The sequence below is a fragment of the Bos taurus genome, chromosome 6 (assembly GCF_002263795.3).
Source record: "Bos taurus isolate L1 Dominette 01449 registration number 42190680 breed Hereford chromosome 6, ARS-UCD2.0, whole genome shotgun sequence".
In the NCBI taxonomy this organism is placed as follows: domain Eukaryota; kingdom Metazoa; phylum Chordata; class Mammalia; order Artiodactyla; family Bovidae; genus Bos; species Bos taurus.
Genome location: NC_037333.1, coordinates 37,288,946 through 37,304,372, shown reverse-complemented (window position 1 = coordinate 37,304,372; position 15,427 = coordinate 37,288,946). Strand labels below are relative to the sequence as shown.

General features: G+C 42.9%; 2 protein-coding genes across 4 annotated transcripts in view; one reads left to right on the top strand and one right to left on the bottom strand.

Annotated features, from left to right (window-relative positions):
* Positions 1-2,750, bottom strand: part of NCAPG (non-SMC condensin I complex subunit G) — a 76,507-nt gene extending 73,757 nt beyond the window's left edge. Inside the window, exon 1 of the mRNA XM_005207785.5 lies at positions 2,562-2,750. The gene's annotated coding sequence lies outside the window, so the exon portion shown is untranslated. The remainder of the gene's footprint in view (positions 1-2,561) is intronic.
* A 69-nt stretch (positions 2,751-2,819) lies between these two features.
* The window catches only part of FAM184B (family with sequence similarity 184 member B), a 123,489-nt gene continuing 110,881 nt past the window's right edge, over positions 2,820-15,427 (top strand). For 2 of the 3 annotated variants that reach the window (XM_005207820.5, XM_002688146.7), the window contains exon 1: positions 2,823-3,598. In XM_005207820.5, coding sequence (XP_005207877.1) covers positions 3,452-3,598 — 147 coding nt within the window. In that variant the 5' untranslated portion in view covers positions 2,823-3,451. Of the gene's footprint in view, positions 3,599-15,427 lie in introns of all 3 variants that reach the window. The other variant, XM_010806046.4, reaches the window with a different exon arrangement.

Here is a 15,427-nt window from a genome sequence, read left to right as displayed (position 1 = left end):
ACTCTATCCTACATGTCATGGACAGGAAATCCTTACAACTCAAATTAAGATGCTCAAATCCCATAATTTATTGAACCACTTTTAAACAGAAGTCAATTAGTGAAGATTAAGACATTTAGAATACAGTGCCAGGGAGGTAGGAGGACCACACCACCTGAATCCTGGGTTATGCAGTCTTGTCCTGTCTGCTGAAGCAATCTTGACTTCTGAACATGCAGTTATAAGAACCGAAGTTGAAGTTGAAAGAGGGGCTCAGCAGGATGAGGGATTCCTAGAGTCAATACGTGCTTGCTCTGTTAGAAATGTGCAGAAGCAAGTATGCCTGGTTAACGGCTTGCTAAGAGCTATGTTCTTTATCTGTGTTTCTAGGGAGGAATATTCACTGGGGTCTGACTCTTTGCGACCCCATGGACTGGGGCCTGCCATGCTCCTCTGTCCACGAGATTTTCCAGGCAAGAATACTGGAGTGGATTGCCATTTCCTTCTCCAGGGGATCTTCCCAACCCAGGGATCAAACCCGGGTTTCCTGCATTCCAGACAGTCTTTACTGTCTGAGCCACCAGGGAAGCCCAGATCCATTTACTAGCTGTATACAATTGGGTACTTAGCCTCCCTTAGCTTCAATTTTCTAGACTGTAGAATGCAGATAATAAGTGCCTTAGTAGGGGTGAAAACATGTGCAAAGAGCAGAGTGCAATGCCAAGATCACATTAGTGGACTAATAAATGCCTTGTATTAGACAAAGCACTTAATCCTCTTCTGCCCTCTATGTGATTCCTGATAGTGTGAAAAGACCTACTAGTCACGGTGCTAGAAAACCTCCACAAACTACAAAGGACTCTTTCCAAGACAGACGAGCTCATGGTACCTTATTTGCAATCCAACAAAGCCTGATAAGGGAATCTGCTTTCCCCACTGTCTCCCACTATAAAGTTGAAAGTATAATATACCCCAGACTTAATAAGATCATTATTAAATAACTAAAACTTGGAATTAGAAAGGAGTATTACTAAACTGTAGTCTGTATAAGATCATTGTGAGCAGTGTTTCTCAATCCTCTTCACACCCAGTATCATCTTTTCTGTAACATTCATGTTATTATCTTGAACGTCATAGACAATTTTTCAAGTTAGTAAACACATTTTAAATATTATCAGTATAATAAAAGGAAAGCAAAATAATTAATATGTATTTCAATATAGAAATGCTCTGGCTTGATGAACTTTATGACATAATGTAGTACTCAGATGCTTGCACATATTGGCTAATTCATCATGAATGTGGCAGTTACATTACAAGTGTGTTGTGTGTGCATGCTCATTTGCACAGTTGTGTCTGACTCTTTGTGATGCCATGGACTGTAGCCCACCAGGCTTCTCTGTCTATAGCATTCTCCAGGTAAGAATACTGGAGTGGGTTGCCATTTCCTATTTCAGGGGATCATCCCGACCCAGGGATTGAACCTGTGTCTCTTGCATGTCCTGCATTGGCAGGTGGATTTTTTACCACTGAGCCACCTGGGAAACCCTACCAGTGTGTTGTATCAACAACCAACTACCATGAGCCACAAAACCATTGATGATGTAATTTTCCACAGAAGTAAATAACTTTTGATAAAGTTCTGATCAAAATGGGTATTTTTTCTCTAGTTTACAAAGTGGTTGAATTCCTGTAAATTTTAGTATGTATTAAAACCCTGCAGAAAATACTCTAAATATGGAATTAGGTAGGAAGCTCACTTAAAATGTGGATTCTGAAGCCTCATCTTCAGAGATACTGACTCTGTAATCTAAGAGTCTACATCAGCCTCCAGGTAGAGATTCTGATTCAGGCATTCTGTTTTCTAACTGAATTGGGGAAGGGGTGGTTGTCCGGCAGAGGGAACCTAGATGGTTAACTAGGAACCAAAACCCAGGTTGGCCATGCCTACTGTAAAGTAATAGGGTGAGAGTAAGGAACTTAGAATTAAGTTGTGTCTTAGAAATAACAAAGTGGTTGAATTCCTGTAAATTTCAGCATGTATTAAAACCCTGCAGAAAATACTCTCAATATGGAATTAGGTAGGAAGGTCACTTAAAATGTGGGCTCTGGACCCTCATCTCCAGAGATTTTTGACTCTGGTATTTAAGATAGGACTAAGAGTCTACATTAGCTTCCTGGTAGAGATTCTGATTTTCAGGCATTCTGTTTTCTATTTGAATTGGGGAGGGGGTGGTCTAAATAGCCTTTTTGATCAGAACTTTATCAAAAGTTGTTTACCTCTGTGGAAAATTACATCGTCAGTGGCTTTGTGGCTTATGATATTCGGTTGCTGATACAACACACTTGTATGGTAAGCGAAAGACGACAGGATTCTGGTTCCGGGAGGAGGGTGGCCACGTGTGTGGATGAATCATTTCACTTTCCCTAGGAATTGTTTATTTAGACTTTCAGCTCCATCTGTTACCCAATTACTACTCCATTCCTCTTTGCTTCCTTTCCCACACCTGCTATCATCCTGTCTACCCCTGTCTTTGACTTTTCCTCTACCCCCCTACACCACAGAGTCCCTTGCTACATACCCAGATTTCTTGTCCAGATTTCCGTCACCAGCTTCTCCGCAGCCCCTTGTCTTCTTCCCTTTGGTAAATCTCCGGCAATTCTCCCGCAACATCCTCGCTCCTCCTTAAAATGGGAGAAGGGAGGCTCCCACCCTCAGCCTAGACAGGGGCCCAAATCGTTTGCCCGGGTCCCCGCCATCTCCTTGCGTCGCCGTAATTTGCTTTCCCCACCCCGCCCCTTTCGGCATCCTGCCCCCGCCCACCCCCCACCTCCCAACCTCCGCCCTCAGCGCCGAGATCGGAGGCTCCGGAGTTGCTGGCTGAGGGCACCCGTCAATGTGCCCCGTCCCTCGCCACCCGTTCGCCCACAGCACTTCGCCAGGGTCCCCCTCCCCAGATCAAACGCCCCCAGGTGCCCGAGGCTGAAGCCGGCTCTTCTTGTTTGGCCTGGGATGCCTACCACGGGCGGGGGCCGTTGCCACTGAGTCCGGAGCCTGGCTGCACCCACGTGTCCCAGAGCGCGGCGCCCGGCCAACGAAAACCTCTTAGAGGCCAGCAACTCCTCATCTCGAAAGCTTATTGCAGGCTAGACCCGCACCGGCCCGGGAGCGGCTAGCGAATCACGAGCCGCACGTGCGGGTCCTCGGCGCCTCTCCTCAGGGTGCGGGTGCCCGGAGAGCCAGCGAGCGAGCGAGAGCGCGGGGGCAGACAGGGTGGACGCGCGAACAGCGGGGAGGAGGACACCCAGGGGGAGCAAGAGCCAGGTGGCGGTGCAGGCGGCGGGACTGCAGTGCCACCTCTCCGGAGAAAACCCACAAGCTCACACGCCCGCGCGCACAAGCACGTGCACATCGTGGGCTGCGAGAACCCGAGCCAGCAAAAGCCTTTTGAGTGCCGGTCGCGTTTCAGCGATGGCTTCTGCCCTGAACAGCAAAATTCACGCTCCCGGCAATTGCCCGGCCTCCAAAGCCGATGCCCGCGGTGGCGCCGGCTGGAGAATGGACTGTGATCCTGAGATGCACATGAAAATGTGCAAGAAGATCGCCCAGCTCACCAAGGTAAGATAAGGCGCTGCGAGCTGGCGAGATACGCGCCCGGGGCGCCGGGGGCAGGGAAGGAGTGCGGACGCACCCAAGGGAGGCCCATGCAAAATCCCAGCTGAAACTTTGTCTCGGAGGCCATGCGGAAGGGAAGCGGCCTTAAATCTTGGTGACCTTCTGGAGGCACCGTCCTAGAGCAGTTAAGAGGAAGGATCCTTGCCAAAAAACTCCTACAGCTTGCACGCCGAGCAGGTGGTCAGTGCTCCCAGGGTGGGATTGTGAATCGAGTTGAAGCAGTGCTGGGGTGTGTATGTGTGTTTCTTTGCAGGCTCTGCTCAAATGATCCTGCCTGAAATGTTGTGATTTCATTCATCACAGTACTTTACCGGCGGGGAGGAGGTCATGTGGGCTATTTAAATATTTGATTCATTTATTCCTTCATTCAGCAAATATTCGACTCATTTGTTGAGTGCCAGCAGCTTGCGTGGCACCGCGCTAAACCTGGAAGGCTGCCCAGGGGACTTACTATCAAACTGGCTGCAGACGTGTGCAGAGCGTAAATGAGGAAATGAACGATTCACCATTTAATTACGGGATTACAAAAGACCTTGGGAGGTCAGCCAGCCCATTCTCCTACCTCATCCCAGGGCCCTGATTGAACCTCTAGGGACCCTGCTGCCTTCCTTATGAAGACCAGCAAAAGATGTCACCCTGTCCTTTGTTAGCCCCCTGCAGCTTCGCAATTAGGAGTTGCTTGTGACAGGCACCCCTCCTGTGCCTGGCATGTAGATGGAAAACATCCCTCTGTTTTTTATACAAGGTCCCCCAGTGCCTGAATTGAGCTATTTGCCTTGAAGTTTCCTTTTGATCTCGTAATTATTCCTGATAACATGCTTGCTAGTAAAACATTGGGTCCAGATTCTGTGTATGGGACATGCTCTCTTCCCCAACTGTCTCCCTCCCGCTTCCAACACCCACTTTTTTTATGGCATCACAGGCATTTTCCTCCCTATCTCGCCAGAAGGAAGAGAGCACGGAGGTCTGAAATTGGGCACTAGCTGCCTTCTCTGGCCCTTCCCTTAACTTCTCCACATTTTTTGCAAATGAGCCTGTATCCAAACAGTGATCTCTTGAGTCAAGGGTGGAAAAGGGGAAATGGTGATACTCCTTGGAGGCCTTGTCACATGCTGCTTGGCACCACTGATATAATTTGCAGTCATCCAAATAGTAACATCGACCCAAAAAGTATTGATTTGAGGTGTTAGGCACAGAATAAAGCATCTTATCTGTCTTCAAAGAAACTAAAATATTTTTAGAGAAACAATTTTGGAGGAAAAACGAAGACACTACTCTGTAATCAGTTGCTAAATTGGATATTTCAAGTTGTGAGTGCTCTAGAGGTAGAAACAAAGGTTAAGTCATTATAGGCAAGAACAGTTAGGAGAGGTTTTATGGAAGAGATGAACCTTGAACTCAGTTTGAATTTATGGAGTGCCTACTGAGTTGGACCATTAAGAAGGCTGAGCACTGAAAAATTGATGCTTTTGAATTGTGGTGCTGGAGCAGATTCTTCAGAGTCCCTTGGACGGCAAGGAAATCAAACCAGTCAATACTAAAGGAAATCAACCCTGAATATTCATTGCAAGGACTGATGCTGAAGCTCAAATACTCTGGCCACCTGATGCAAAGGGCCAACTCACTGGAAAAGACCCTAATGCTGGTAAAGATTGAGGGCAAAAGGAGAAAGGGGCAGCAGAGGATGAGATAGATAGCATCACTGACTCAATGAACATGAATTTGAGCAAAGTCCAGGAGATAGTGGAGGACAGAGGAGTCTGATGTGCTGTAGAGTCTGATGTGTCCAAAGAGTTGGACACAACTTAGTGACTGAGAAACAACAGCTATGTGCCAGGCACTGTGTCAATATTAATGGCATACAACTGAAAAAGATAGGGCCCCTGCCCTTGTGGTGTGACAAATGTATAAAAAGATCATTTGAATATAACGTGGTAATGGTAGTCACTCCACCCATTAATATTTTGGCATGATTATTATTTGCCAAGCACTATGAAGAAAGCATCCATGATCCTATAGCATAGTAGGCAGTGTTTCTCAAAGTATATTCTGCTTTGAATATAGAAATTCAAAGTTGAAATCACAGTTGATTTTTATTATATCATGCTTGCTTTATCATTTTCCATGCTAGTTGTTTAAATTAGACCCTTTCAATATGGATATTGATATGCTACCTTTCTTCTGGTTGTTTGTACATCGTATTTTCCATCTCTTTATATTTAATCTTTCTATAAATTTTATTTTGTTGTATTGCTGATAGGTGAATTTAATCCATGTGCATTTACTGTGATTACTAATATATTGGGGCTTATTTTTCCATCATATTTTGTGCTTTTCATTTACCATCCTTTTTCTCCATCTCTGCTTTCTATGGGATTAGTTAGATGATTTATATTCCCTCATTTTCCACTGTTGGTTTGAGGGCTTTAGGCATTATTCCTATACTTATCAACATTATGTTTAGTTCTCCACATACATATTTAACTATAGTTTTTCTAATATGACCAACCTAGATAGCATGTTAAAAAGCAGAGACATTACTTTGCCAACAAAGGTGCATCTCGTCAAGGTTATGGTTTTTCCAATAGTCATATATGGATGTGAGAGATGGACTATAAAGAAAACTGAGCACTGAAGAATTGATGCTTTTGAACTGAACTGTGGTGTTGGAGAAGACTCTTGAGAGTCCCTCGGGCTGCAAGGAGATCCAACCAGTCCATCATAAAGGAGATCAGTGCTAAGTGTTCTTTGGATGGACTGATGTTGAAGCTGAAATTCCAATACTTTGGCCACCTGATGCAAGGATCTGACTCATTTGAAAAGACCCTGATGCTGGGAAAGATTGAGGGTAGGAGAAGGGGACACAGAGGATGAGATGGTTGGATGGCATCACCGACTCAATGGACATGAGTTTGGGTAAACTCCAGGAATTGGTGATGGACAGGGAGGCCTGGGGTGCTGCAGTCCACGGGGTCGCAAGGAGTCGGACATGACTGAGTGACTGAGCTGAACTGAATAAAATTATCATGTAATTCTTTCTTCCTAAAAGAGAGCTTTGCATACTTCGCCCATTTAATAGCCCTTCCCTTTCCTGTCTTGTCATTGTTGTCTAGATTTTTTACCTTTTACATTTTTAATTCATTTTTATAGTTAGTTAAATTTACTGATATTTTGCTGATTCTTCTAACCCCTCCCCCTTTTTTTTCTTGAATCCATGGCCTTCTTTTTTGGTTCAGTTTTCTTCTGTCTGAAGTTCATCTGTTAATAGTTGTTTCTGAAGGAGTCCTAGTGAGCGAAGAAATCTTTTGTGCATTTGAAAATGTCTTCATTTTGTCCTCCCAATTGTTTATTTTCCCATAAAAATCTTCTGAACACTTATTTTTCCAAGGCACAGTGTTGGTAGTGTTCTCTTACCATAGGTACTAATTGCTGCTGATAAAAATCCTCAGTTCAGTTCAGTCGCTCAGTCGTGTCCGACTCTTTGTGACCCCATGAATTGCAGCACGCCAGGCCTCCCTGTCCATCACCAACTCCCGGAGTTCACTCAGACTCACGTCCATCAAGTCAGTGATGCCATCCAGCCATCTCATCCTCTGTCGTCCCCTTCTCCTCCTGCCCCCAATCCCTCCCAGCATCAGAGTCTTTTCCAATGAGTCAACTCTTCGCATGAGGTGGCCAAAGTACTGGAGTTTCAGCTTTAGCATCATTCCTTCCAAAGAAATCCCAGGGCTGATCTTCAGAATGGACTGGTTGCATCTCCTTGCAGTCCAAGGGACTCTCAAGAGTCTTCTCCAACACCACAGTTCAAAAGCATCAATTCTTTGGCACTCAGCTTTCTTCACAGTCCAACTCTCACATCCATACATGACCACTGGAAAAAACATAGCCTTGACTAGATGAACCTTTGTTGGCAAAGTAATGTCTCTGCTTTTGAATATGCTATCTAGGTTGGTCATAACTTTCCTTCCAAGGAGTAAGTGTCTTTTAATTTCATGGCTGCAGTCACCATCTGCAGTGATTTTGGAGCCCAAAAAAATAAAGTCTGACACTGTTTCCACTGTTTCCCCATCTATTTGCCATGAAGTGATGGGACCAGATGCCATGATCTTCGTTTTCTGAATGTTGAGCTTTAAGCCAACTTTTTCACTCTCCTCTTTCACTTTCATCAAGAGGCTTTTTAGTTCCTCTTCACTTTCTGCCATAAGGGTGGTGTCATCTGCATATCTGAGGTTATTGATATTTCTCCTGGCAATCTTGATTCCAGCTTGTGCTTCTTCCAGTCCAGCGTTTCTCATGATGTACTCTGCATATAAGTTAAATAAGCAGGGTGACAATATATAGCCTTGACGTACTCCTTTTCCTATTTGGAACCAGTCTGTTGTTCCATGTCCAGTTCTAACTGTTGCTTCCTGACCTGCATATAGGTTTCTCAAGAGGCAGGTCAGGTGGTCTGGTATTCTCACTGCCCATCAAATTTTCATTTATTTGTAGCTAATCTGCCTTTTCTCTTGATGGCATTTGCATGTGTTTATTTTGCTGTTTAGCTGTTTCATTATAACTCTCTAATTGGTATTGAGTGTACTTTCTATTGAAGACTCATATGTTCTCTTTAATTCTGGAAAATTATCAATGATTTTCTGTTCAAATATTGTTTTTCTGCCATTACCTCCTTTCACTTTTCTGGAACTGCTATTAGGTGAATTAAGGAAGCCTCTCCATATTCTGAAATGTTATTAAAAATTTTTTTTGTCTCTGAATCCTGGTGAATTCCTTAATCATGTTTTCTTGTTTGCCAATCCACTAAATAGTTTGTCCAATCCAGAGTTTTTCCCATCTATTAAGTTGTATAATTATATTTTCATTTCTAAGATTGCTGTTCTTGCTTCCTTTCTGTCTGATTTTGGTAACTGCTTAGTTTGTATAGCTTTATTGAAGTATAATTTACATATCATAAAATTCATCTAAGCATACAATTCAATATATTTTAGTCAACTTACAGAGTTGTTGCACCATAACTGTAATCTAGTTTTAGAACATTTCTATCATTGTCGTTTGTATCCATCTGTAGTCAATCCCTGTTCCCACCCCCACGCCAAGCAACCATTAATCTCCTTTCTGTCTCTATAAATTTGTCTTTGTCAGACTTTTCATGTCAGTGAAACAATGCAACATGTATTTCCATCTGGTTTTTTCACTTAGATGCTAAATCTTAGCATCGTGTTTTGAGGTTCATCAATTGGTGTAGCATCATATGTCATTTATTCATTCCCTTTTATTACGCACTAGTATCCCATTGTATGGATACTAATGATCATATTCACCAATTAATAGGCATTTGGATTGTTTCCACTCTGGGTCTACTATGAATAATGCTGCTACAAACATTACATTCCTACACACACATCTTCATTACTTTATTTTATAAATAAGATAGAGAAAATAGTAAGAGAACAAGTAATAGAACAAACGGGACAGATGGTTAAGAATAAGAGAATCTGAGTAAAGGGTAGGTGCGACGTTCTTTGAACTGTTCTTTTTCTGGCAGTTTTTCCCTAAGTTTGAAGTTCTTTCTAAATAAAAGTTTAAAACAAACAAAAAGCATACAGGATCCCAGATCCCATCTTAGAAAGTAAGGAGAGGTGACAGGCATTGCTGTTTTCTAAAGCCCGTCAAGACCTGTAACATTCACACAGGGTTGAGAATCACTGGTTCAGAATAGCCAAAGATTTAAATAGTAGAGCAGACACAGAGGAGTTAATTGGGAGAGCAGGAGGTTTCACGTCCATTTCCTATTATAGCCTGTGGGATACTTTGGTCTTGAAAGCATCAGGCAGGTTTGCCTAGCCCTGTCCATTCAGCCAGTCTCTGCTTTTCACCCGCTCAAAAATCTGCAGCTGATTTTTCCTTTTGTAACTTTCTCCACATCCTCTTATCCAGAAGTGTTGGCATCCCTCATACCCAGAGATTTTCCAATTCCCACTTTCAAGGTGGGATGGAGTGTCTTGCCCCCAAAACAAGTTTAACAAATATCCTTTTGTATTAGAACACAAAAATGAGTGGGAAAGCACATGCTCCCTCTCCATCAATCATCCCTCAAACTGAAGGCTGAATCTTAGGAACCCAGCCCATAAACATGACTCCATGCACCCACGAGACCACCTCTCATTGGGAGTTATGAGAAGAAAAGTATCCAGGAGGCAATAAGCAGTCCTCTTAGTGCCAGAAGCTGCCAAGCTAAAAGTATAAGGAGTAAAATAACCCCAAGAGAACCTGTCAGTCATCCTTCCAAAATGATGTCTTCCCAGGTCTCAGAAGACCCTATAGGGGCTACGGTGAAATCAAGTGGCTGCAACTTCTGGACATTAGTGATGCCTTATGATTCCCTAGTGTTTGCATTCTTTGTAAAGCCCTTGACATGCTTACTCATCCTCCGGGAGCACAGCATTTCTGCATGGCAAGGAGATGAGCATGGTCAGTCTCCGTCTATCTACAAGAATAGGTACAGTTCTGGGAGGGGGAGGAACTACCCTGGCTCAGCTTGTGAATAGATGGGTAAATATCGGGAATCTAGCTTTCCCATGGATATAAGCCACATTCTCTAATATTACTCTTCCCAGGTGGCTCAGTGGTAAGGAATCCACTTGCCAATGCAAGAGATGCAGGAGACACACATTTGATCCCTGGGTCAGGCAAATCCCCTGGAGGAGGAAATGGCAACCCACTCCAGTATTCTTGCCTGGGAAATCCCCTGGACAAAAGAGCCTGGCAAGCTACTGTCCCTGGGGTCACAAAGAGTCAGACATGAGTGAGCATACACACAGTATATTTTGATCTCAAAACAGCCTTATGCCTTGGTCTTATATTTTAGTTAGTTCACTGGGGAAGAATGATTTTGTTTATTGGGTTTTCCTAAAGACCTACCACATAGATCTTAGGATGAGTTCAGTTTTGAGGACTGTGGTGAAGTGTTATAGTAAGAATGAATTCTGTCATTCAAGAAAGCATCCTAACTTGAGAGTGGGGCCCTTTGAGTGGCAGTGTAGTTCTTATCCGTAGATCCTTCCTTCCTGCTGTGGGAAGGTCTGGAGGTCGGAGTCAGCACTCCCAGCACAGTAGCATGACCAAACCAAGGGAACTGTGTCTCCCCACATCCCAGAACCTTACTGAAGTCTGTGGAGACACATGAGCAGAGACAGTCATATTGGATGTTGGGGGAAAATAGTGGATTGTTTAGGGATGGGATAGGGAGATACTGTTATGGACAACAGTCCCTGAGTAAAAAGTCAGAAATATTAAGGAAAAAGGATTATAATTTCTACTCCAGATTATCTTTTAAATGAATTTAAGTTGGATTTATTTCTAGAGGGGTGCTTCTTACTCTTATTTATATAATAAATATAAATAAAAATTAAATGTGAATAAAAATGACGACACCTGGAGAGCTAACAATTAGGGGTTTACTCAGAATGATCACCTTTTGTAGCTGTTACCAGCTAAAATGCTCTCTCTTCAGAGATACCTTTTCTGACTTTCGCACCCAAAGGGGCCAACCTATCTGTAAATGAGAAAAGTAGTCCTTTCTTCCTTGGTGATTTGTTGTGAGGGTTCACTAACTTAAGGAATGTAAGGAGAGCATCTCACCCCGGGGGCGGAACTATCATAAGCCTGATAGATGTTGGTTTCTTCCCTCCCTGAGCTAGAAGAATTGCAGAGGGACAGGACCACTGCTCAGTTGTCAAAACCAGCAACTAGGAACAAAGCCAGCCCTTTCCTGGACTGAGAGGCCAGGGCAGTGGCCCCAGCAGTAAGAGTGATGCCTGCTGCCACACGAGTCCTCAGCAACAGATTGCCACTTGAGCCCTGGGTTTTTGTGGCTTGAAGCTGTGGAAGTTTTGTTGCACTGCTGACTCCCTTAGCTTCTCTCCAAATACCCTCCTGCCTGCAGGAGCTTGTGTAGGGACAGATGTTTAAACAGTTCCATACCAGTTTGATTTAGGATTTTAGATTTGAAAACTGCAGATCTGTATTAACAAGCCCTCTCTGTTGGAATCTTTTAATTTAATGAAGTGATTCGTGGTGTACAGACAGCTATCTCACAGAAATCTTTTTGCCAGAAAATAGGATGAAGGACACTTTAAATTGGATGTCTTTGAACCCTACTAAGATGCCTCCACTTTTGCATAACATTCGGATCTCTGCACTTCCCACCCAAAACCTTGCTCCAATTCTTTCTCCACACAGCAGCAAGAGTGAGATGCTAAAACTGAATAACACCCTCCTACATTGCTGTAGAACGTTGCAACCGCTTTGGAAAACAATCAGGCAGTTCCTCAAATAATTAAGAGATTTATCATAATGAACCAGCACATTCTACATCTATGTATATACCCAAGAGAAACTAACTTATACATAACATTCAGAGCAACATTATTTGTAGTAGCCAAAAACAGAAATAAACTAAATGTCTATCAACTGGAAAATAGTATGAATAAAATATGGTACAAAGTACAGTCAGGGGCAGTGACTGAGGGCTGCAAGGTTTCATTTTGGTGCAATGAGAATATTCTTAGGTTGACTGTGGTGATAGTACACAATTCTGCGCATGTGCTAAAAGCCATTGAATTATACAGTTTAAATGGGTGGATTGTATGGTCTCAATAATTATATCTCAATTAAGCTGTGAACATTAAAACCAACAAAAACAAACTGAATTTTCTCCCTTTTGAATCCAGTTCTGAAGCAAGTCCTGATGACTTTACCTCATAAATATAAAAGATCATCTGCATTTTTTCCTCCACCCTAGTCTGAGTCACCTTCACCTCCTTCCCTCAACCCTTCTGGGGCTCCTCATGGTATACCCTCGCCCCCCTCACAGCAGCAATAATCATACAGTATAAACCAGAGCATGACATTCTTCCATTTAGAACCCACAAATGGCTTCTCATTTCACTTGGAATAAAGTTTGTTCACCTAAGTAAATTCTTCAGTATGGTCACCTGAGGTGTCTGCTGTCCACTTCTCGGCGTCATCTCCTCCATCACACTGGCCTTCTTTCAAAGCCTTCAGATGCTAGTGCCACTTGGAGCCTTTGTCCTTATGGCTTCTTCCGCCTGCTCCTGGCTAGGCTCATATGTCTCTTAAGGGAGGGCCTCCCTGCTCACCTATACCATGAAATTCCCTCAGCTCCATCTGCTGTTTCCATTTTTTCCATCCATCTGTTCATCTGTTTATTGCCTTCTCTTCCCTGCCAAGGAAGTCATCCCTTGAAGGCAGGAATTTCTGTCCGTCCCGTTCTCTCCTCTCTACCTCAGTGCCTGGAACAGCACCTGGTTAGTGATTGTTGCTCATCAAGTGTTTATTGGTGGGCTAAATGAACAAAACTCTTCCTGGACCTTCCACAGCTCTTAGGGAAAAATATCACATTTCAACCATAGCCTGCAAACAGCCATCTCATGGGACAGTGGGGAGGTTTCTTTTTCAAGGACAGAACTCAGGAGTTACTAGCATCTAATTTCAAGTTTCATAAAGGCAATAAACTGGCATATCTGATAAATAAATAGACTTTCCCCATCCCCTCCCAGGTCAACTTCTGACTTAGTCACTCATAGCCCCTCACCTGGAGAAGGCAATGGCAACCCACTCCAGTACTCTTGTCTGGAAAATCCCATGGACGGAGGGGCCTGGTAGGCTGCAGTCCATGGGGTCGCTAGGAGTCGGACACGACTGAGCAACTTCACTTTCACTTTTCACTTTCATGCATTGGAGAAGGAAATGGCAACCCACTCCAGAGTTCTTGCCCGGAGAATCCCAGGGACAGGGAGCCTGGTGGGCTGTGGTCTATGGGGTCGCACAGAGTCGAATACGACTGAAGCGACTTAGGAGCAGCAGCAGCAGCAGCCCCTCACCATCAGAGAAGGCAATGGCAACCCACTCCAGTACTCTTGCCTGGAAACTCCCATGGACAGATAAGACTGATAGGCTGCAGTCCATGGGGTTGCTAAGAGTCGGACATGACTGAGAGACTTCACTTTCACTTTTCACTTTCATGCATTGGAGAAGGAAATGGCAACCCACTCCAGTGTTCTTATCTGGAGAACCCCAGGGATGGCAGAGCCTGGTGGGCTGCCGTCTATGGGGTCGCACGGAGTCGGACATGACTGGAGCGACTTAGCAGCAGCAGCAGCAGCAGCAGCCCCTCACCATAGACACAGGATTAGACCAAGCTCTCCATTTGATCAGATCCATATTCCTTCAGGACACCAGAATTATGGGGCAAAATATAAAAAGAAACCTCAGTGACCAATCATACATAGAATATCCATTTGAGAAAAATAAAAATCACAGAGAAACAAGAAGAAAAAGATTTTAAAGTATCCCCAATCTATAGTAACTGCAGTGATATAATAACTAATATCATTTTGTATAGCCTACTCTATGATTTCCCATACATATATAGACATGCCACTTTTAAAAATAAATCATTCATAATTATTGTGTTACCTGGGGTTTTCCCTCTTTAGAAGTAAATCTAGAACTCGCCAACATAATTTTAATGGTTGTGTTAAAAATATTCCATTGTATAAATGTTGTATAATTTAACTTCTTTGATTTGAGATACTTTTACTGAGTGTTTTTAAAAGTGCCAGGTAAAATCCCTTATCTCATGGAACTTACAGGCAAAACAAGTAGAAAGAAACCCTCAAATACAATAGAAGCCCTCATATTCAATGTCATGTGAACAGCCTAGCACATACATAACATTTTTTTAAACTTAAAACAGGGGTCAGCAAACTATGTTGTAGGCCAGATCAGCCTGCTGCCCATTTTTGTATGGCTTTTGAGTCAAGGATAGTTTTTACATTTTTAAAAACTTGGAAAAAATACAAAATAAGAACAATATTTGGTGACACATGAAAAGTATATGAAATTCAAATTTAATGTCCAAAATAAAGTTTTATTGGAACATAGTGATGCACATTCATTTAGAGATGGTCTAGGGTAGCTTTTGTGCTGAAATGGCAGATTCGAATCACTAGGACAGAGACTTGCTAAAGCCTAAAATAATTACTACCTGGTCCTTTACAGAAAAAAGTTTGAGGACCCTTAATTTAAAACACATAGATGGATATTCATTCACTAATTATTTCATGTGAGACTCAGTTTCAGTTCTTTGGGATGGCCTGCTGACTGGCATTTCACCTTACTTGTCTTATATAAACTATACCCATAGTTTACAATAGTTAGAGTGACATTTTAATTTGTCATACAAACTGGGACATTTCTGAGAATGAAAGGGCCACTAATCAGATAGGGCACTGAAATTAAAGGCATAAACAGGCACTGCCCTGGCCTGACCATAATGCATCAGTTTTTTGTTTTTTTGATTTTTTTTTTAATCATTTTGGTATCTTTAAGGTGGAGAAGGAGAATCTAAAACACTTGTTAAACAATATGGGTTCAGAATCCTTTTAAACCTTTAAAACTTTTCACTTCTTCATCATACCTAATTGAATACCATATTTTTCCTCTAGCAACGCGCCTTTATCAATAAATGCTTTACCTTTTCAAATTATTCAGCCCAGTTTTCATCAGAACACAACTTACTCTTTGTATTCATATATAACTGGCTTAGTGCGGTGTTAAATCCCATAATTACAATAGCAGATACAACTGGCACAAACAGGTGACTGTGAGAGCAGAAGTCTGGTGGCTTTCCAGAGGAAGAATGAAGAGTGTTAAGCTATCCACCTGTTGATTGAATGGAGACTCATT